Below are 23,042 nucleotides of genomic sequence, written 5' to 3'. Positions count from 1 at the left end.
CCACTACTCTGCCCTATTCTGTGCCACTTCATGCCAGTGGGTAGTCTGAGAGCGAACAGGTCTTTTAGGGCTTCGTTACTCCATCGGTATCTGGGACGCTAGACGGACGTTTTCGTACATCGCGCTAAGATCAATACAGTAGAACCTCGATTATCCAAACGCTGCACAGCAGCCGTTCGTCGATTAATAATTGACAAATTTACAAAAGCTGGCTACGCGCTACGGGCGTAGCATATGTGTCAGTATGTGTACTACGAGTATACCCATATATTCATATTTTTATGAGTATACCCGTATATTATATTATAGAAAATGAAGCAGCCAAAATGTATGAAACAGCCAAATTTTTTTTGCCATTTCCAGGTTGGTCCCATAGTAAAAGTTGCTCAGTATAATCCCAAAACCTCCCTCGCAACGGGAATGCACTAACTTTTTTGCCACCGTGTATACGAGTTACGTTACGACTACTTTCCTATAAATGATCTTATGTTCTTTGTGGTACCTATTCAAACTATACTATTTATGTGGTCAGAAATAAATAAATTGGAATCGATATTTAAACCCTCTTAACAATTAAAATTAAATTAAATAAGCCTTTATTCCATATAAGAGACAATTGTAAATACAAGTTCAGATATTTAGTCGTTTATGTTATAGGATGACTCTTAGTGTGGTGTACCTGTCGGCACAGGCCTCTTCCAACTCTTCTCAGTACTGCCTGCCTAAGGCAGTAAACTGGATGGACCTCTTAACAATAATCTGTTCTTTTTTAACTGCAAAATCCCGTTCACAATACTTTTACCACTTTCGATTCTATTAACTGGCCTACCATTTATTAAGAAAGTTACTGATTGCTAAACCGTAATATTGAAACAAGAAAAAGGGGAAACCGAAAGTTATTTGTCTCGAGTGACATTATCATAACTGGGGAATCATTATTACATTTAATCTACATCCAGGTAATAAATCAGAGTGCCCCACCGCATTTGTCTTTCTCGGCTAATCTGAAAAATGAGCATGATTTAATATCCTTAAATAATAATACAGCGGGTTGTTCCTGCGAGTTTATTTTGTTCGCGATTTTATATTTTGTCGTGGTGGATAAACGCGTATTACTTTTCACTCTACACTTGTCACTTACTAGCTAATAGCGATCATATCCACAGCGATAGATAAAAATGTGACAATCATAACCCTGGCGTTCAATGTGTTGGTTCCTTATAGAAGAAAAAAATAAATTAATATGTATTATGAGAATTATTCCAATCGGAATAAATCGACTGACCGGTCTATAGTGCACGTGACCATTATAGACAAAATTATTATAATATGCTTTTTACACTAAACCACTACACCTCCAATTAATCATTTACCCCCGTGTTCATAAAACTTTACGGGCCTGATTTAGTTACATTATGTTTTATCACTTTCTTACAAATACATAAGGCGGGAAATAGGCGTGATTATATATATGTGTATGTATGTATGTATGTACATAAGTCAAAATGACAGATGAAGACAAACGATTCATAGCTAATTCAGACCAGTAACGCGTTTATGAATAACGCCATTAGAGGCTAATAATGGTGGTATACCGCTAGATGAATATGGTTTACTTAAACAGAGAGTAAATCTGAAGCCGTCTTCTCACTAAGTACAGTATAATCCAAAAAAATACGTTTTGTGTAAGGTCAATGTGAGGAAGACCGTCTATCAGGCAATACCGTCTACAAGCTATTTCGTCGCTTCTAGCTCTTGCGTTTGTACACATACTCCACTTACAGACTCCTTCCTTTCTGACTGTTTCTGAGCGAAGTTAGTGAGCGAATTAGTAACTTCTAGAAATAACCCTAAACTTTCCCAGACAAAGGCACATATATATATATATGATCGCGTAAAATAGTTTCGTTTACCACGTCGCCCCATTGTCGGTTCGTGTTTACGAGTTTTCTGAGCGAGTACTATTTAAATCAGTATATTATGCACGTGCATCAATAACCTTAGATCATGTCAGTAAATTGGAATATGTGCAATATATTTCTAGCTTCTTTATTAGTGAAAGCGGGATGACGTTTATTATAATTTCAGATTACTTCTTTTGCTCCGGTTCAAATGCAGGTGCTTTCACCGCTTAAGTTTAAATTCAATGTTTTTTATTTATTAAAATTCGATAACATATGACTCGTAGAATATATATATAATACAAAATAATGCATTTGTATGCAAACAAGCAAAGGTAACACGTGAAACATTCACGTCAAGCTGTTTTATTAACTTATGTTAGTTGCCACACTTTTTGTAGGTATTATGATATGAAATAGAATGTATGAATGAAAAAGCAGCATAAATCCTGTAAAGATCCTTTGTTTGTTTAGGACAAGCCATATTTGCCGTTTATAAGTAAGCAAAAACTTGAAATGAACTGAATTTTCGCACACGGCAACTAATTGCGGCACAATCGCATTGTTGTCGCTGGTCTCAGTGGTCTCTGATAGATTCTGAGGAACACAAGTAACGTTTCGTTTTTATTGTTACGTTTAGAAAGAAAAAGTTATTTATCTATCGCGCGCGACATAACTCCCGAAGTCACTTGCGCCGTGTTCTCTTTACCTAGAGCATTAATAAGAGGAAAGAGAAGTTTTTGATAAAAGAGTTGGAAAAACCCTCGTCAAAAACCTATTGCTACAAAAAGTGGTCATGTGGAATTGATCCGGGACCCGCGACAACCCTACGTTCTTATTCATGGCAACATTTCCAGTCTTGCCATAAAATATACCTCGCAAAGTATGCCTAAAAGCATCAAATGACGCGCATCCCCGTCTCCGAATATTATTACATACCCAGCTTGCCAGATGTCATGTGTACGTGCCTCGTCTGAACACTCAGAGGTATTAAAAATGAAAGGAATGGAAGCTGCTAACATGTGCATAGTAAATATACGCGGACATATTTGCGACAGTATTTCTAGAAACCCGATGATGCTTTGGATTTGTTAAAAAAAGACATATATTTAGTGTAATGTGCCAGCTTTAAATTGATTAGTTATAGGTAACTTAAGAACTATACTCATTTTATGGTTACTAAACATAAACATGTCTCTGATATACGGCCCGATTCGAACTTTAAGATACGTCAAATATTAGGTCTAGAAACGATATAGATTAGATTATGACGCATCTATCTTAAGGTTCGAATCGGGCCGATAAAAGACATAGCGATCCCAGAAAAATTGACATATGATGCTGGAAGTAGAACACAACTTACTTCTTTTGCCTAATCGAAGAAGTTCGCTATGCAAAGAGGCAGTAAATTGTCAATTTGGACGATGATACTCATTTTATGGTTACTAAACATAAACATGTCTCTGATATACGGCCTGATTCGAACTTTAAGATACGTCAAATATTAGGTCTAGAAACGATATGGATTAGATTATGACGCATCTATCTTAAGGTTCGAATCGGGCCGATAAAAGACATAGGGATCCCAGAAGAATTTGACATATGATGCTGGAAGTAGAACACAACTTACTTCTTTTGCCTAATCGAAGAAGTTCGCTATGCAAAGAGGCAGTAAATTGTCAATTTGGACGATCTAATAAAAACTTGCTTACGGTTGTACAGAAAGAAAAGGATAATAAGGATAGAGCGTCCACAAGAGCTAAATAGTTAATATCTGAAAAAACGAAAAGTTCCGTACAATTACGCAAAAAAACGGCAAATATTAGGTCATAAACAACAACATAAAGATAAATGAACTATGTATTTATATGCACACGGTTCCAACTAAATCTAATAGTTAACTCACATAAATATTTGATCCCATGAATCTTATACTACAAAAGCTTCTATCTCAAAAATTAGATATTAATACGAGTACTACCTTCGTACACAATAAATGTTCATTTATAAAATAAAGTCTCTTAATATCCTTATGAAATGCAAGAGCATGTCTGGATTGTGAAGCTCATAATAATATATTCATCTTCTCGCGTCTTAGCGTCTCTTCGCACGTCTTGGTAACGAAACAGGCAAGCGAGATAATAGGTAAATATTACTTAAGAACCTAGTACTTACTCACTAATGAATGAGTTTACCATATTGTTTTAATGTCTTGCTAACGACTGGTAGGTTTCTTACGTACTTACAATGAATTGTTTTGTTTTCTTTAGTTAGGTATAATACATTCAAATCTTGTAAATTAGTATCCCACCAAAAACATTTTCATGTATAATGTTGCCAAGACGAAACCATAAGGCTCGCACTGTCAAAAAGTTATCAGATCTCTTGTAGAGCCAAGCTTCTAACTACAAGCCCAAACTGCACAAACTCCACCTTAGTTAAATTATGTGGCTTGGCCGTTTAGCTTTTCCTATTTTGTTTTATAACCCTGAAACTAAAACTTATTTAGAAGATTCGAAAGGGCTTTTAGAGCGCATCTCAAGTGAGAAGGCGTGTTAACCGTGAAAATATGTATTAAAATAAATTGACGGAGTTGATCGTAGTAAGCACTGGGGTGTCCCAGAAGTAAAGAAACAAATTTATTTTCAAAATATGTAATTTAAGGTAAACATTAAAAGTAATGATTTTGGTTGAAAGTAGTCACAAAGTTAATTAAATTATTAGATTGATACCGAATTTGCTCCATAGACATAGTATAGTAGTTATAGACATGAAACCAAGCGACCAGGGGTAAGAGAAAGACATATTCATGTATTAACAGGTTAATGTATGGTAGCATAATCCTTTTTCTCTTTCACTCTTATAGATTTCGGTATTTTGCCATCGCCTCCTACCTATGCTGCCATAACCCGACCATAAAAAAAAACCTGGTCGGTGATACGGACAAAGCATGGCACTATTTTCTCTTTCCTCTTATAGGAATCGCAATAAGACTATCTTTCTCTATCAAAGAGTGTCAGGCCCTTGATTTGCTCCCACGACAACTTATTTTTTTTTTTTTATCTTAGATTGATCGCGGCCAGTCACATTACGGCTGTTCAGGATTTTGCAGCCGTCTCGTTTGGCCATACAAAGTATTTAGTAAAAAAATTGGCTTTTGGTATAATTTTTTGGTCCTAAGTCACATCTCTACGACTGAATAGAAATTAATGAATGGTTGTACGGAAATGTTTCCTTCATGAACATCATTGGGATTTAGCCGGAACATAGGTTCAATCGTCAACAAATCGTTGAGTATTTTTTCCAGCTAACTTTTATAAACGTATTGGTTACCTCCTTTGGCATGTTCCTCTTGGTCCTTTACATATCTTAGAAGCAGTTTGTTGCACATATGGTTTTAAACCTAGTTCGTTCTTTTTTTATTCGGGTGACAGGCGAATTTGATTTAATTTATCCGCTGCCACTCTGACGGACGTTAAAGGAGTCTTATCAAAAATAGATTTAACTCGGTTAATATTTCGATGTACCGTGATTGTCCTATTTCTTATCGGAATCTTCCTAAAACTGTTCTCACCCGTTTCTTCATAAAGTCTTATTATTATATGTATACTAGTTTGTCTAGCTTTTACTTGAAGTGTGTTTTATTATATCCTTTTTGATATGAGACTCGTAAAATAAAGGCAATTCTGAATAATCCTATTAGCAAGTGCTTCATATTCTGATCATTCATTTTGAAAAACTAATATGCAATAACGAAATTCCCGCTTTAAATGACAGATAACGAAATCGTAGATGCAACGCCACAAAAAAATCTTCTGTTTTAATAATACTTTCGGCCAGTAAGACTTTGAAAGTTGTCTCTTTACATCCGGGACAGCCTATTCAAGCATTCTGTACTAAAACTGGTAAGGCACTTTCAATTTAACCTTTATAAATATTTTTAATATTCCATGTTGCGGTTTCTGTTACAAAATGCCACGGCTAAGTGATCACTTGCAAGTTAAAGTAAATATCTTATTTTAAAAATTCTCTTCAGATTGGAACACTTGTAAAAAGTCAAATAGCGATGCAGATGAAATAAGGCTGCGGTTGCACTCACCGCAGATTTATTGGTAATTATAATTATTTTGACATTTGATACAAAATAATATGAAAAACATTCAATGTTAAAATAGTTTCTCGAAAACACCACAGATTAATTTATGATTTATGATTCTCGAAATAAATTATATTTACCTATTTTTACTTTTAAGATATTTTTTTGTAAAACATGTTTTTTTTGGACAATAAATTTTTCATTCAAGTATTTTTGGATCAACTGCTGGTAGTTCAAGTTAGGTTTCAGTTTTTACACTTTTTACACAAAAACGTAAGGTATTTCTAGTTAAAATTTGTCTTCACCACCTTCATACAAAATATACAAGAAAAAAAAGAACAAGTTTTAAAGTCTTTACAGACTGATTATAGTGATTATTAGTATTAATACGAAAGCGTTCTTGAGTCACTTGTTACCGAAAATAAAAGAAGACTAGTTATTTATTGTCCTAGTCTTTAATTGGACGTCTATTCCATTGCAAGGGCATGTCTTTTGTCGGTAACAAAAGACCTTTTGGTAAATTATGTACCTACCTACTTATGTTGGCTTAAATATTGGTGTTGTATCTCACCTCTAAGTACCTATGTGAAACGAATGCGATGCAGCTATATTTGCGCAAATTTTTACGGCCGAGTAAGTTTGACCAAATATAAGGAACAAAGAGGGTGAACAAAGAGGGGGGACACATAAATATGAGCATCCCTCGGGAACAATAACTATGTATTGTGCTAAATGTTACGTTTATATGGATTTCATACTCATACTCATTTATTAATAATATTGTTACATATTACACGTCAAAAATCACTCTGGTCTGGTCTGGTCTGGTTTCGGAACTTATAATGGGATCTTCGATCAAATATTTAAAATAAATCATCGGCTAAGTTACCTAATATGAAGTAAGAACATCAGGGTTTTCAACGATGAAAATAGTTATTTGGTTTTACAAACGAAAGATTCCAAAATTGTCAACTTCAATCATTACATTTAAAAACTTGGCACAAAATATGACAATTATGAAAGCTTCGTGGGATATTGTGTCGTTTAACTTTAAACTTGGCTAAATCCATTCGACCTTCTTAGGAAACATTAAAGTACCCTAGGTATTACCTTATCTTAATACCAAAATCGCAAAATCTGACAGTTAGTTTTACCCGAGTTTGAAGTTAAGCGACTATATTGCACGGTTGTACGGTTGCGTTCGTGCCCCACAAATGGTCTCGCCGGAAGACCAGCGCTGACTTTAGGGTTAGCATTATGCTGAGGCGGGGACCATTTCGTGGTAAACTATATACTTTTTGTTCTAAATATACTTTTTTGTAATATGTTTGTATGAAATGTAGTTTACCATGAATAAATGAATTATTCTATTATATTCTTATTCTATAAAGGATTTATTATCTTCTATCAACATAATATATTTGATGTATTTTGTACCTTTTGTTACCAAAGCTGCAAAACGCAGTACAAATAAATTAGCTGCCTCCATTATGAATTTTACTGGCGACCTGACTTACCGCTCTGTCAAATAAACATCCCGACATGACAGTTTTATTAGCTGTGCTTTATTTAGCATTATTGCTTTGGCAATTCAGGACAATTTATCTTTTACATTTTATTGGCCATTTTTGGACGCGGTCAGGATTTCCTGTATTGTGTTCTTTTATGTTTTAATTTTTCCCGACTTTGGCAATGGCAAAGGCATTTTAGAAGTATATATCTAGTCGTGGACAGTATGAGTTAGTTCTGAGGGTTTTTACCCAAAGAGTACGGGACCCTATTACTAAGACTCCACTGTCCGTCTGTCTTTCTGTCACCAGGCAGTATCTCATGAACCGTGATAGCTAGACAGTTGAAATTTTTACAGACGATGTATTTCTGTTGCCGTTATAACAAAAATACTAAAAATTAAATTTGTACGGAACCCTCGGTGGGCGAGTCCGACTCGCACATGTCCGGTTTTTTGATGAAATCACGTATAAGCTATTACTGATTTTAATTCCGAATTGCCAAAGGGATTTCATATGTTAATATATGTGACGTTTTCACCGAAAAGGTACCACATTGTCGGTTGTCGATATGTTTCATTTTAAATTGAAGCTTCATGGAAATAGCGCCTTATTGACAACCGACAGACAATAAGTACCCTTTTGGTTGAAAACGGCACGTATACCTAACTATTTGGAACGTGCACTGACATCAGAATTACCCTTTTGGTTGAAAACGGCACGTACATACCTAACTATTTGGAACGTGCACTGACATCAGAATTACCCTTTTGGTTGAAAACGGCACGTATACCTAACTATTTGGAACGTGCACTGACATCAGAATTACCCTTTTGGTTGAAAACGGCACGTATACCTAACTATTTGGAATGTGCACTGACATCAGAATGATATCTGAATCCTGTTATTTAGTTATCGTTCATTTCGCTCGTACTTGTCCTTACACGTCTTGGACTGTATATACTGTTGTATAAACTCGTGACAAAGAGTATGAAGAAGGTTGGATCCCGCCAGTTCGCCAAAATAATACTACTACAACTTTGAGTCTACTGAGCTGACCTTGAGTGGTAGATGAGGTTCTTATTACTTCTTATCGATAATTTATCTGTTATTTATTTGTATGGTGCGGGCTACCCAGTAGTACTCGTAAGTTATCTATAGCGTTTATGCTATTAAAGGTTTGAAAGAACAGGAATTCTTATTTTAATTGCACTCTTCAGCTCAGTCCCATTGTTCATCTAAAATTGCTTGTTGAAACTCGCGGTAGGCTTTTGAAAAGATTCCATACAGTTTTCACGCGATTAAACACTAAGCTTTATTGAATTTATAGTTTTGGTGTCAATCTTAGGTACCAGGTAAACAATAATAGATACCAACCTCATCAAATAAGCCACGTCGCAGATATTGGACATCAAGATCTATAAATGTTTTAATTTACCAGACGAGTATGAACATATCCGTCGCCAGTTAAAGGATTTATTTCTCTTGCACACTAGCTAACTAGAAAAGGACCGTCCGATCGTGTTAGAACTATACGCCGTAAATAAAACTAAACTAAACTAGTTATAGTGCGTGTATCAACTTCTGTACTAATTATTCTCTCTACTGTCCTGTACTCTACTAATTGTATGATGTAGAAAACATAATATACAATTTCTTAAAAGTAATCTAATTAACTCTACTTTTTTTTTACTCATTTGCGCACCATAATCCCTTGGTTGTAGTGATTACTCATTTTAATGTATGATTAGAAACCACAAGCACTGCAAAGTTTAACAGATAAATACCAGCGAAGGCCTTCGTAACGAAACCCAAAACGGCTTTCATTCTGACGTTTAATTAATTACATTTAGATTAATAAAGATAAATCGTTGACGAGAAACACTTCAGTGGAAGACTTTAATATAATTCTTGCAACGAAATAAATTAATGTAAGTAAGTTGGCTTATTGTTATCTCTGGAGAGATTACGAAGAATAAAGTACCTACAATATTTTTCGCTACGTAAACCGGAAGTCCGCAAGAGTTTATGTTATGTAGATGGAGGTAGTGTGTTTCAGAATTAGTTAATAAATACATTTTTGACGTGGCCACCATCATTATTCAATACATATTATTTCCTTAAAAGTTTATTTATGATCCACGTTAAAAAATCTAAAAACTGAAATTGACGGTTAGCCGAAATTTTCTCTTAAAAAATTCTCCTGAAAATAAATACAAAACTCTTACGTCTTTAAAGGACTCACAAACTGCCATACTGTTAAACGTCTCGTATATACTCATAAATCCTTTGTACCTAAGATCTTTTAGTCCCGGGACGAAGTATAACAAGTTGCGGGACCTTTAAACAATATCTCGCGACACGGACAAGCTTTCTGATTTTTATTTAAAAAAAAACCTTTATTACGCAACTTTGGAGATTTCGTCTTCTTGACGACACGTTTTCTTCTTATATTTTGACAACTGGATGGGATCGGGATGTACTTGTATGTATTTTAATCGTAAGATTTGATAGGTTTTTGTTACATTTTGATATTTTATGTTTGATACTGTTAATGTTTGCGCCCACTTAGGTAAACTGTAAATAGTTTGTTTGTATAGATATAAATAATGTGAGTGAAGTAAACTAGTTATCCATTCCATAAAATGTCCCATTTCCAATTTACTTCATGACATCACTGGAAAAAATGATACTAAACACTTACGTTTATTTTCCGAGCTTACGCATATTATAAGTGGTACTTTACAGGAGATGAATTCAACAAAGGCTTCCACAGAAGGATTCGACGAAAACTTTTCCTTGGGTATTTTGCCTTCTATTTAGAGAAATACTAGCAATAAAACCGCCCGTCCCTACCTTTACTGAACTAAACGACATATTTAAATTGAAATCTGTTCCTTAAACGGGAAAAAGTGGTGGCACTTCAAGTATTCAGTTCGTTCAGAAGCCCCTAAGCTTAGGTTCTAAATATTACTTTAATACTAATAATAATAATTAATATTACTTTTATAACTTTTAATTTCCCTCGTGTCGTTGATATACTTTTTTACGTGTCAAAAAGAAATGTATTAAGTACTTATATTATTCTGTTCATTTATGTGTTTTTGTCTAGACTAATAAATAGTAATAAATTATATCAATTGCCTTGGACTCTATGGCAATAAATAAGTAGGTACCGTCGTGTGAGCCATTTATAATTCCTGAGTCTACTTTATTTGTAATGGAGAAATGATTTTTTTAAGTAGATTGACAATTACAATTTACAGTTAATTATTTTGAGCTACCAATTGTAATGTGTTGTGTAGACGAGCTCACTCTCACAATATCATGTCACAGTTTATGTATTAACTTCCTCAACGGGTGTCCGTCCGAGTGGTCGGCTGTAAATAAAGTCTCGTTTTAGTTTGTACTTAGGTACTACCGTCCCGTAATTACTAGTGAAAGTATTTATACCATAAAGTATTTTTAGACCTGTCCCCGTGCCAATACCTGTTACAGGAGTTGTGTAACAAGGTCGCCAGATGTCGCTAACAAGTCCGGGGGCAAATGTCATTTGCTGCATTAAAATTCATCGGATCCCACGAATCCGCTTTGGCAACAGGCTATCTTTATTACTCTTGATAAAGTTATGAGAATTATCTTCAGGTAATTTGAATACTTGCTGTAATTCAAAGGTCAAAACGTCTTAATTTGCTCTTTACGAGCTATTTCATTAAACAATTTACTATTAATTATTGGTACTTTATAAAAGTAGTGCAAGTTAATTTGCCAGTGTCTAAATGTAACTTTATTTAGCCTTAGGGGTTTTTTCCTTTGGGTTAACCAAATCCTGAAACCTCTTCTGTCAATATAAAGCAATAGGCTGTAATAATTGATATACCATCTATTCTGTTTACTTAATAGCGACAGCCACTTATCTCATTTATATTAACCGATACGAGAGAGATAAGATTTTTGCCCCGACATAACATAAACACAGCATATTGAGCAAGCGTTATTTACCCAATCCACAGATGGGATAATCCCAGCATATTTGTATATAAATATCACCATATTGTACAAATGCAATTGGATAAAAGCCGAGAAAATGTCAAGAGCAAGGACTAGGGGTCATTGCGAAGGGTAAACTTGTTTGTTTTGTTTTCCTTTGCGACATGAGAGAATTGACAAGTTCGAAAGAGAGGGAACGAGGAGAATACGCCTGGATTTAATAATAATCGTAAATAAATCATAGTGCCCTTGAACTCAATCAAGTCGTGAGTCATGCGTTGTAGAGGAAACACATTATACCTGTTGAGGATTCGCTTTAGTATTAACACAGTGTTTATCAGTCTATGTATGTATGTGTCTTCCTTTGTGGCTTTAATGTAAATGGACTAACACAATATGGATTTTGAAATCTGAATTAAACAATTTTTAAACTGAAATAAATGTTATATACGAAGGAAAAAAAATTACCAAAACCTCCAATAGTTAGTTATATAGTTTAAATAGTAGTGGAAAAAACACAAATTAAAATAATTTAATAGAAAATAATTTAATTTGTTCTTAGAGTAATCAATTTTATTTTTATTTTTTATTTATACAAAAAGCGTGGGCCAATTTTGATTAAGAAACTTGTATATATGACGCTTTATAGGTCTCACTTACATAATTTATTACGCTGTAATTCTTTTTTTTATTTGCTTGTTCAAACCATGCTTTATTAAAGCTTAACTACAAATGGCTGTGGAATAAGGAATAACGTATTTAATCTGTATTTAATACTTAGTGATAACTAGGAGGATATAACCAAACGGAGACGAGCCTGTAATTTTCTGTACAACAAAGTCTGCCGATTTTTGCGCGGGAGGGGAACATCAAATGTATACGTAAAAATAGCCATGTCAGATAAACGTCAGTCTATATTGTGTAAGACCATTGGCCGACTATTTTCGACAGAGGGGAACGCCTGTTAATGGCTACTCCGTTTGGTTATATCCTCCTAGAGTGATAACGTCTAATCTTTATGTTTTTACCACAGAACTGTTATTTTCATTATGGACACGATACAAAATGTTCTTTTCATTATGAAAAGTACAAACAGTAATAAAATTATATTTTTGTCAAAAAGTAATGTCTCATAACTTGTTAAGCACCGGGAATTGAATTCTTGTTTAATACATTAAGCACCGGGCTAACTAGTTTTCGTGCTTGGCACCGTTGCGCGTGTAATCCCTCGGAAAATTACATAAGTTTCTGAAACTCCTCTGACCATTAATTTTCTTGAGACTGCAACTTTGAGATATACATAAAGTTTTAGTCTGACAAACTGACAAGATGGTTTACGCTGCGGTTACCTATGGCTTTAGCATTACCGTCAAATGGGGTAACTGGGGACGGATGGGATAGCTATAAGACAACTTTTTTGAGTATGTTCTAATCTAGCTAGTTGAAAAATTGACACTAAGACTGTTAAATCATGATTCAAAGATTATAAAAGGAACACTTTTGTCAACCACGTTTATATAATTAGGGAATATTTCCTTTAAATGCACTTTTCGTCGGGTAGTCACACAAATCTCTGTTTTGACATTTTGCTGGGACGTCAGTTAGCCGCGACCACGACCAGTGAAACCTGTGTCGAAACGTCGGTAAATAAAGGTAACAAAACAAATTCGCGTTAGACCCGATTGTAAATGTGATCCGATGTTCAAAACGCGAAAGTTTTAAATGTTATAATATTTCCTTTGTCTATTGTTACCCCACCTGTCTCCAGTTATCCCAATTGACGGTACGAAAATTCCTGTCACATTTTACACGACGTTTAAGGCTTAGCCAACACGAAAGGCCATGATTCAACCTTTCATATGTGTGTCGTGGTCAAAAATCGTATTAGGTTCAAATCGAAATCAAATGCAAAAAAATACCACTAAAAAGTCGGTTTGGAGCTTGGATATTTAAACATAATAAACAGCTCGTCCTTAACTAAGATCGTGTAAGATATTATTGCTATTGACTGTTGTACCCTTTTGCAACATTGAGCTACCGATTGTCCTTCTTATGCGGGAGGCCTACGCAATGCGTAGTACGCATGCTGCGTAAGCTGCGTTTCCCAGCCAGTTGACGCTAACTCTCCCCAAAAAATATTTCAACTATCCTGTTATGTCCATCCACGGGCCTCAAACTATTTCCATACCAAATTGTATCTAAATTCTAAATCGGTTCAGCGGTTTAAGCGTGAAGAGGTAACAGAAGGACAGAGATACTTTTGCCTTATAGTGGTAGGAGGTTTTTAGTAGGGATTAATAGGGATCTAGTCTTGTGATCAAAATCGTATATTGATGCTTAATAATAACTTAAGAATGTAACCTGCAAATCACTTCACCAATATCTTGTAAATGTTCTGTTTCGCCAAGTTATCGTCTCAAAACTCGAACGGTTGGCAGAGTAATCAAAGTAGATCCAAGTTCGCAGTTGATTTAACAAATTCTGCGCCCGTTGCCACAGCCGTACCGCAAACACAGCCCTCGAAATGGCTTCTCGACGATTGGCTGGCCCAATTACCAATCGCTTACAGAGTCGAAAGCTTAGAAACTAGTTAAACTTTGGACTAGAAATTTTTAACAAATATTCGTAACCTTTCTTTCACAGATTTCTGTTTTTTATTTTTTTTATTTCTTCTATTTGCCCGTGCTTTATCAGCGATTGGATTATTATAACTGGAATATTTTCATTGGCCTTTTTGCCTGTTGCCGTAAAGGACTTAACATCACTTCAGACGGACGCAGCAAATATTTTTTGATTTGGAGAATGTAAAGGTTGAGAAATTTTTCTACCTGTCGTGCTCTTTCTCTGTCTGTCTTTCTCACCAAATATTGCAAGTTGTTTCTAGTTACTAAATATATATGCAGTTAATTTATTTAGAGAAAACCATTTGTTTAATACCTTAATAAGCTGCAATTTAATATTTAAAGTAAAAACAAACTTGCTAGTTAAACAGCTAAGCTAAATGCGTTTTCAAAACTCGCTATAAACTACATAAAACATGCAATAAGGAACGCGTCTGCTTAACCGCACATAGGTATGTGTGTACATAATATATATAGAATAGCATACATAAGAGGTTACTAATCAAATTCGACACTTTAATTCGCTGAGCAAATAAAAATAAAAATTGAAATAATTTCCCGGGTCTCTATTTGAACTGAGGAACGTCGTTATCACGGTCTTTTTTTATTTGTGGCTGACATTTATTTCAAAATCTACAGTTAAATCATAAATAATTAGAAGTAGATGTCAGTCACGAATATTATTACTGTGATTAGGACGTTCCTAAGTTCAAAAATTGATTTTCCACATCAAATTAGCGAAAATGAATATAACTTCATTATCAAATCGTTATTTACACCAATTTATCTACAGAAATTTGTAAATTATATTTCATTCAAAGAAACAACGTTGATAACTACTGTGTGGGTTGTAACGCTTTTAGGGCGCGGATAAGGTCACGTACGAGTAGGTTCAGCGATGAATGACGCGAAAGGAACAAGGAAATATTGCTATAATGAAGAACTCATCCAATGAATACTGGTATTTTCACGGTAATATGTGTTTAGAAAAAGAAACTGAAGCTATGTAAACTTGAGGTTAAATTTCTCTTGTATTCAAATAGGTTAAGAGTACATAATATTTATTCAGAAGAAGAATAATAGTAACGCGGCGTTGCAAGTTGTTTTCCAGGCCGTATTGCCTGAAATCTTTACTTTTATTCCCTTTCTCTGTCTTTGCTGCAATCTGAATTTGCTTTTCTGTGTATCTTTTACCAGCTATCCGGTTGCATTGTTGCAGGCATCAAGTAACCTAACCCAGAGGAACAACTAGGCATTGTTGAGATGTGTTACCTAACTCAACGAAATTCTTATTTATTTTTTCTACGGCCACATCTAGCTAAGTATAAATACGTGAGTGTGCATGTAGGAATACAGTTACTATACGTGTAGCAGTCACTTAAGCCTCAAACCCTCGAGATTTTGTCGAGTATGTATGAACTCTCACGCTAAAAGCCCATGTTCTTATGGTTTAAGATGTGGTGTATTTACCATTGAAGACATTCGAATGTCCTTTACCTTACGTATTTGCGATTTACGATACAAATTGCTCCGATCATGTAACCCTGGGCGTTTTGTGTCTCGTTAGTTTTTACTAAAGTCTTAGCGCCACTTGCACCAACCCACTAACCCGAGGTTAACCAGTTAAACATGGAGTTACCATGGTTACCAGTACAATTTCACACTGGGTTAACAGTTTAACCGCTTAACCCCGGGTTATAGGGATGGTGCAAGTGGGCCTTGGTGAATCTATATTTACGTGTCGTCTAGAGGTAGCGTTTTTCGTCCTCCGTACTCTATGCTTGTTGCTGCCTTATACATATTTAAATAACTTATTTACTAAAGTTTGTTGGATCCTATAAACGGGCTAATTATAGGTAAATTAGCCTCGACCTACAGCATCCTCGTTTCTTTTAATAAAAGTTGCGAGTTAAGTCGAGAGTTTTTTTGCGTCTTTAGGAAATAAAATGATTTGTTTATATTAATGTTAATAATATTGCACGGTTTTCTAAGTAAAGTTTTCATGGCAATTTTCAAAACATTCTGTACATATTGAGATATTTTATAACTTCATTTGGTAGTCACTTAGAACTATGAAGGAACGTGTTAATAATTATGACTTCATATAGGTCTGCTTTTGTAATCCATTAACACTCATCACTTGCATTGCTTCATCTATATAACTGGAAAACAAAAACATCTCATATTCGTCAACGTCCTTATCATTCTAACACAGCATTTTTTTTGCAACTCAACTTCTTATTGACTGCGACAGTTCTATATCGCCACAGAATAAATAATAGTACTACCGTACAGAAAGGAAACTTCCTACAAAACCGAAGTTTGGCAACGGTTCAGGGACAAATCATGCTGTCCCTTTCTTATTAGAACAACCTTAACCCTTTCCCCTCCTACCCTCTCTTGTCAAAATTCAAAATTCAAGTCATTAACGTCATTATCTTATCTGTGGTCGTGCACGCAAAGGGACGTCAAGTTGTGTCAACCCTAATAATTGCTCGGAGCAATGCTTAGCCGAACGGAGCCGAGAATATCCGAAAGGCGGAGTTTCGGACCCATGATATCACACCGTACGCTCGACTGAATATTTTCACAGCAATTACTTCCCCTGTTTTGGCGAGGCTGTATCATGTGGCGCATCGATTTGTCCGACCACACGCGGAACTGACAGCCGGCTCATATTATTTGTCCGGCGAAGTTTTATTAAACGGATTCTTGCTTTTTCCGATTGGGGAAGTTCCCTTAACGACAGTTGGGAATTCCTTTATGTGACACCTGCCGCTTTACTCCGATACTTATTTTGATTCTACGTAATCTGTTCAATCGTGATGCAAACAAATCGTAGATATACAAACCATTGCCACAAACCTCGACAAGTCTCCAGTCAAGTATTTTGTAAATGCAGTAAATTTACTGTTTAAAAAGTGTTTTTAGGGTTTTGTACCTCAAAAGTAAAAAACGGAATCCTTATAGGATCACTCGTGCGTCTGTCTGTCTGTCACAGCCTATTTTCTCCGAAACTACTGGACCAATTTAGTGGAAATTTGGTACACATGTGTAAGTTTGTGACCCGAAGACGGACATGTAACGTAAACAAATGAATTTTAAACATGGGGGCACTTTTGGGGGGTAAATGAGAAACTTTCAAAAAAAGGGTTTAAACCATGTCGTGTTACATATCAAATGAACGAGCTCATTGTGGGAATCTTAAATATATTTTTTTATAATTTTAGGACAAATAGTTTAGAAGTTATTTAAGAAGATAGGCAAAAAATACCATTTCCCCCTTTATCTCCGAAACTACTGGGTGTAAAAAAAAAAAAAAAACATAAATAGACCTTTACCTGATGACAGGAAAACCTATTAGAAATGTGCAGTCAAGCGTGAGTCGGACTTAATTACTTAGTTTTTGATCCTACGTTTTTAAAGACCATTAAAATTGTAACGCGAGTCCGACTCACACTTGGCCGGGTTTTTTTTGTATAATACAGTACAATTAAAAAATCTTGGTAGCAATTTTATGTAAGTAATTACAGTTCACCGGCATTGCTTAATGCATTTACAGTCGTAAATCATTGTTGACCGCACAGGTTGGAATTAGAGTCCCACGGGAACCAGGATTTATTGCGCATTGGCACATTACGGGCTGCCATTATTAAACTATATATACTGCAGGAAATTCAGCAGTCACTCATATGAACAACAATATCCTGCATATTTACTCCCCCTCCTGCTTTCAGAGGGTGTGGATAATTTATTTAATATCAAAGAAGAACCTATAGATAAAACATTTGGCCCAAATCGCTGTCAACGGCAAGGTGTCCAGAAGACTGGCCCGTATTTACTCGCTAAATAGCGATACTTGTACGCCGCGAATCAGTGGCCAGCCCTTCTGGTCATCAAAAGCCTATATTGTGCCGACAAATCTTTATACATTCAGCCGCCGCGCACTTGGCCCCCTGGTTCTAAAGTTTCATAAAATACCTTTTCTCAAACATGCAATGAAATGTGGTCATTTACGTGCGTTATAACAGGCTTCAAAGTATCAGTCACGTTTCGGGCGGAGCAACTCGAGAGAACTGTAAAGGAATTTCATACAAAATTGAAGGCCTAGGCCGGGAAGTATTTTATTTTTATTTTAATGTAAACATGGCGTCTGTGTTCATGAACAGGCTAAACAGCGGAATTATATTTTTTATAATTTTTTTCACCTTTATAGGGCTGTATCTCCTAAACCGTGCGTCGTAGCGCAAAAATAATCAAATTTTTGTTCCCGTTTAATACTCCACGCACTGAATAACCTATCACATTAGGACATGAAACATTATCTCATCATCATATTTGAATTATTCTTTCATTGCATGTTTGCGAAAATCACTATACATACCTCGGCGTAAGAAGGGGTTGACGGCCTCATAGCTATTCGACCTCACTACGTTCGGCCATCTATTCTATTCAGCCGGCGACCCCTTACTTCACGGTCTTTGTAGTAATGTACTATAAATATAGGAAGTCGGGAAAGCGAATATTCCCGATCCATAATCACTTAGCAAGAAAGAAACAGTATTTTTAGAATGTAACACACACACAGTGTAAAAGCATACGAGAATGGATAGGTGCTTCAAAGCTTTTAACAATAAAAACGGAAACCCTTTCTTTAGAAGCTTTTAAGTTCATGGAATGAATATTCTACCGGCGCATAATGTGAAATTCATATAATTTATTATCCATCGATATCTCGATAGCAATTGCTTTTAGATTCTTCTACGCCATAATTATATGTTTTAGTATAACTATTTTTAACAAACATGAACGTCTAAGGGACATGTAAGGATAGGAAAATGTCACTGTTGGAAAGCTTGTGGAACATTTTATCGATTCTTCTAGCGACCGGTAAAGGAAATCCCACCAAAAACATTTTCATGTAAAATGTTCCCAAGACGAAACCATAAGGCTCACACTGTCAAAAGGTTATCAGATCTCATGTAGAGCCAAGCTTCGAACTCTACAAATTCTACAACTTAGTCAAAATATGTGGCTTGGCCGTTTCTCTACCGTCACATGGGCGTAAGGTGAAAAATTTATTCACTATTCATTACTTTTTAGGGTTCCGTAGCCAAATGGCAAAAAACGGAACCCTTATGGATTCGTCATGTCTGTCTGTCCGTCCGTATGTTACAGCCACTTTTTTCCGAAACTATAAGAACTATACTGTTGAAACTTGGTAAGTAGATGTATTCTGTGAACCGCATTAAGATTTTCACACAAAAATAGAAAAAAAACAATAAATTTTGGGGTTCCCCATACTTACTTAGAACTGAAACTCAAAAAATGTTTTCTCCCATCCCCTAATTTAAAGGGTTATTTACAAAAAATCCTGAAATATCAATCAATTTCCAGACCTCTAGCATCAAAATTTGCGGAAGTCTCATACAAACTTTTATCCCCTAGTTTAAGGGGTTGGGAGGGTAAAAGTTTCAAGTTTTAGATTTTTTTTTGTTTATGTGCTTATACTAGCTTACATACCAAATTTCAGCTTTCTAGGACTTCAGTAAGTACCCTAAGAGTTTTGATGATTATCAGTGAGTGAGTGAGTGATTCAGTGACGAAATCGGGACTATATAATATAAACTTTCTATGTTTAATAACTATTGACATCATTTCCAAATAATTTTATTTATCTGGTATAATCCAAACCCAAGTTACATGTTCGAAAAAACGACGAAGCGCTTCGAGAAAAGGTAGTTTAGTGCCCTTGCGCTTCGCTTTGCTTGTCTTGGCGGGCATACAGCAATGTAGGCAATTGATCACGGCGCACACTTCACATACACACACACACTTGGATTTCCCGTGTCGGCAAAAAGCTTTATACCTACTACTAAGGTTGTCGTTTCGTTAGACTGTCGCTATAATTCTTGGTCGGTATAAAACTCAACAAGGTTAAATCATGTAAAATGAATTCGAAAGAATTATCATCGCTAGTAAAATTCACGTATTTACATTTAGTTATTTCGAACCTATCCAAATATAAATGTAAAAGGTCGTATAATTATATTGTCGTTTGGAAACTAATGCGCCCTCTAGTGGTCTAATCTAAAATCAGTAGAAATCTCGTATAAGTGCGTTAACTCTGAGAATGACATTCGTTTTTCGAGTAAAATCGGACGCAATCGCGTAAAAGAAAATGACAGTGTCTTACTGATTAAGTTGCAATCCAACACCCAAAAAGTGCAGTCGTCTTTTCAGCCTTAAACTATACATATAGAGTAGTTAATACCACCTTAACAATAATATCACAATTTTCCAATTGTATAATTTTACCATATGGATTGAAATATGTGACTGGTATTATCAACTCTATATAATTTCCGCCAGAAGTGACGGTGTGACGTTCTCTTTTCAAATTTGTTTTCGAATTTTAATTATTCGATTCGATTATGACAAAAAGTCAAATCGCAATATAGTCATCCACCGAATATTAAGCATAATGTCATTAGATTAGGGCTTATTTTACATTGAGACAATAGGTATCCTTAACTTTTTGCGGTAAATTTAAAACTTTTTGTGAGTTAATAAGAAAGCAGAACAGCAGTATCACCTTCGCGTTTTACCGCCGATACCCGATGTATCTTTCTAAAATCCGAAGGTCATTCTGAGAGTTAACGGACTGTATTTTACTTGATAGTTTATTTAAGATAGGTGTTTCATTTGTCAACCTAACCTACAACAATCAGCTCAAATGTCTATTGTTAACACCCCGAGAGTAGATATTCCGACGAGCGGTACAGTACAGGCAAATTCCTGCGGATTATTGCTCGTTATTCATTAATTTGGGGCTTTTCTCTTCTATCGGGGTCGGATTATTATAGGAGTCATTTGCATGAATATTTCGACTGAATAAGAGCCTAGTTACGACTCGCTTTGTAATTAGCAGAAATAATATCTACATCGGAACTGTTCTTTAACTTATTTGACAAAGAGTTATTTAATTTAGATGGGACAGAACAATTGCGTTGGATACCTTCAGAATTTATAAATTCTCTTTTGTCCCCTTTATGGTGAATCTGTATTGTATTAGATAATGTTTGCCATGTAATCAGAAAACGTTTTAGAAGATTTATTTTCAATTTGCATAAGGTTCGTTCTCCTTTTCTACCCCGCTGGTATACCGAAATAATTCAACCAAACAAGAAAAGCAGTTCAATTTTCTTTTAAATTTCGGTAAACAGTATAACCTTGATGTTGTTATATATGTTTGATTTGGATAATATTGCTAAAAATATATGAAATGGTGCCCCGATGCAGATGTAGTATGTACGTAATACTCGTACATAAATATTAGTGCACAATTTTATAGAACATGTGATTTCATGGATTACGGATGATGCTTATTATTTTTGTCATTTAGCATTTACTTGTTTCCACTGAAAATAGAAACATATTATTTATCGTTTTTCGTCGTGATTTTAACCATAGACATTATCGGCAGATGCCTCGTGTCGAAGCTGTTCGATGTGTGCTCCAAGTCCACGCCCGAGCAGATGGAGCAGTTGGAGGAGATCCGCATCCCCTGGGGCAGCGGGATCGTCGGCTACGTCGCGGAGAGCGGCGAGCCCGTCAACATACCAGACGCTTACAAAGTAAGTGTGCACCAGCCTCGTGTCGATACTGTTAGTGTGCTCCAAGTAGCCCGAGCACATGGAGCAGTTGGAGGAGATCCGCATCCCCTGGGGCAGCGGGATCGTCGGCTACGTCGCGGAGAGCGGTGAGCCCGCTAATATACCTGATGCTTATAAAGTAAGTGTGTGTATTAGGGATAAACAGAGAAATAGTGTCGAATTCTATCTCGTAATTTCGAGAGTGGGATATCGGGCGGCTGCTCTATCGACTGTGTTGCCGAGATTTTGACCATATTTATATGTTTTATTGTTATGTGCCTTTGGAAGGCAACCATTTGTTCTTCATTTCGTTAGACTTCTCTGCTGAGAACCTTCCAAAATAATAGTACTTACTTGATGTTGCCGATGGAATTCCACTCGATTGACGTTTCATAAGAACATAAGACTTTAATTTGAGCCACACCTGAGCATAGAGAGCATGTACAATTACGTTTAATATCATTGTGTTAAATCTATTGCTGTATTGAAAAACAGTTAGCATTGCCGACCTCTACGTCTAAATCAGAGAAATTTAATATTTACTTCCGTGTTGTAGTATACAATCTCCGTTGTAGATAAACTACGCGTATCTGTCACGTTCGAATACCTAAGTATAAAAGTGCGAGATTCGCGGATGTTTTATTCATACCTAGAAACGATATAAATGCGACCATCATTGGATTTTTGGTCGGTGTCACTGTCAGCCTCAGTTTACGACATCGGACATTCTCTAGGAAGTATAAAAATGTTGATGACTTATCAACTCTGGACCCGATTTTTAACAAAATTTCTGATAACAACAAAATTGATCATCGAATCATCGTGTAATCGAAAAAATATGTAAAGGTATTTAGATAATTGAAGCTTCTAATTATATTACTTTCTCATTTACTTTCACTTCAATTTAATTAACAGACTGATGTAGAACAAGCTCGGAGTATTTTTTTATGAATCATTTTCTTATTAGGGGCGAGTATCCTGATGTTCTTTCAATTTACATTACTGAAATGCAGCTTAAAGCTAAACTGAAAGACGTAAAGATATTGATATAAAGAGAATTTATGAATAGATTTTTCTCGAATGAAGATTTATTAGCTGTTAGTATTTTGTATACTGTCATATCGTGTTAGACGGCTCTTTGCCAACACGTACTTAAATTATTCTACATGAGATGTAACCTAATGTTGTAAATAATTAAGTTTAATTTTTGGAAGATAAAAGGATCAAGAAACTGCTCCTGCTAAACATTTATCGAAATTTGAAAGTAAGCT

General features: G+C 35.5%; 1 protein-coding gene and 1 long non-coding RNA gene across 10 annotated transcripts in view; one reads left to right on the top strand and one right to left on the bottom strand.

Moving 5' to 3' along the window:
- The window catches only part of LOC134746637 (dual 3',5'-cyclic-AMP and -GMP phosphodiesterase 11-like), a 220,759-nt gene that overhangs the window by 131,650 nt on the left and 66,067 nt on the right, over positions 1-23,042 (top strand). For all 9 annotated transcript variants that reach the window (XM_063681094.1, XM_063681091.1, XM_063681092.1 and 6 more), the window contains exon 7: positions 21,603-21,753. In XM_063681094.1, coding sequence (XP_063537164.1) covers positions 21,603-21,753 — 151 coding nt within the window. The remainder of the gene's footprint in view (positions 1-21,602; positions 21,754-23,042) is intronic.
- LOC134746706 (uncharacterized) overlaps positions 19,287-23,042 on the bottom strand; it is a 218,324-nt gene continuing 214,568 nt past the window's right edge. The window contains exon 3 of the long non-coding RNA XR_010128257.1: positions 19,287-19,436. This is a non-coding gene — a long non-coding RNA (uncharacterized LOC134746706). The remainder of the gene's footprint in view (positions 19,437-23,042) is intronic.

The sequence above is a fragment of the Cydia strobilella genome, chromosome 13 (genome assembly GCF_947568885.1).
Source record: "Cydia strobilella chromosome 13, ilCydStro3.1, whole genome shotgun sequence".
NCBI lineage: Eukaryota > Metazoa > Arthropoda > Insecta > Lepidoptera > Tortricidae > Cydia > Cydia strobilella.
This window is presented reverse-complemented; position numbering and strand designations above follow the sequence as displayed.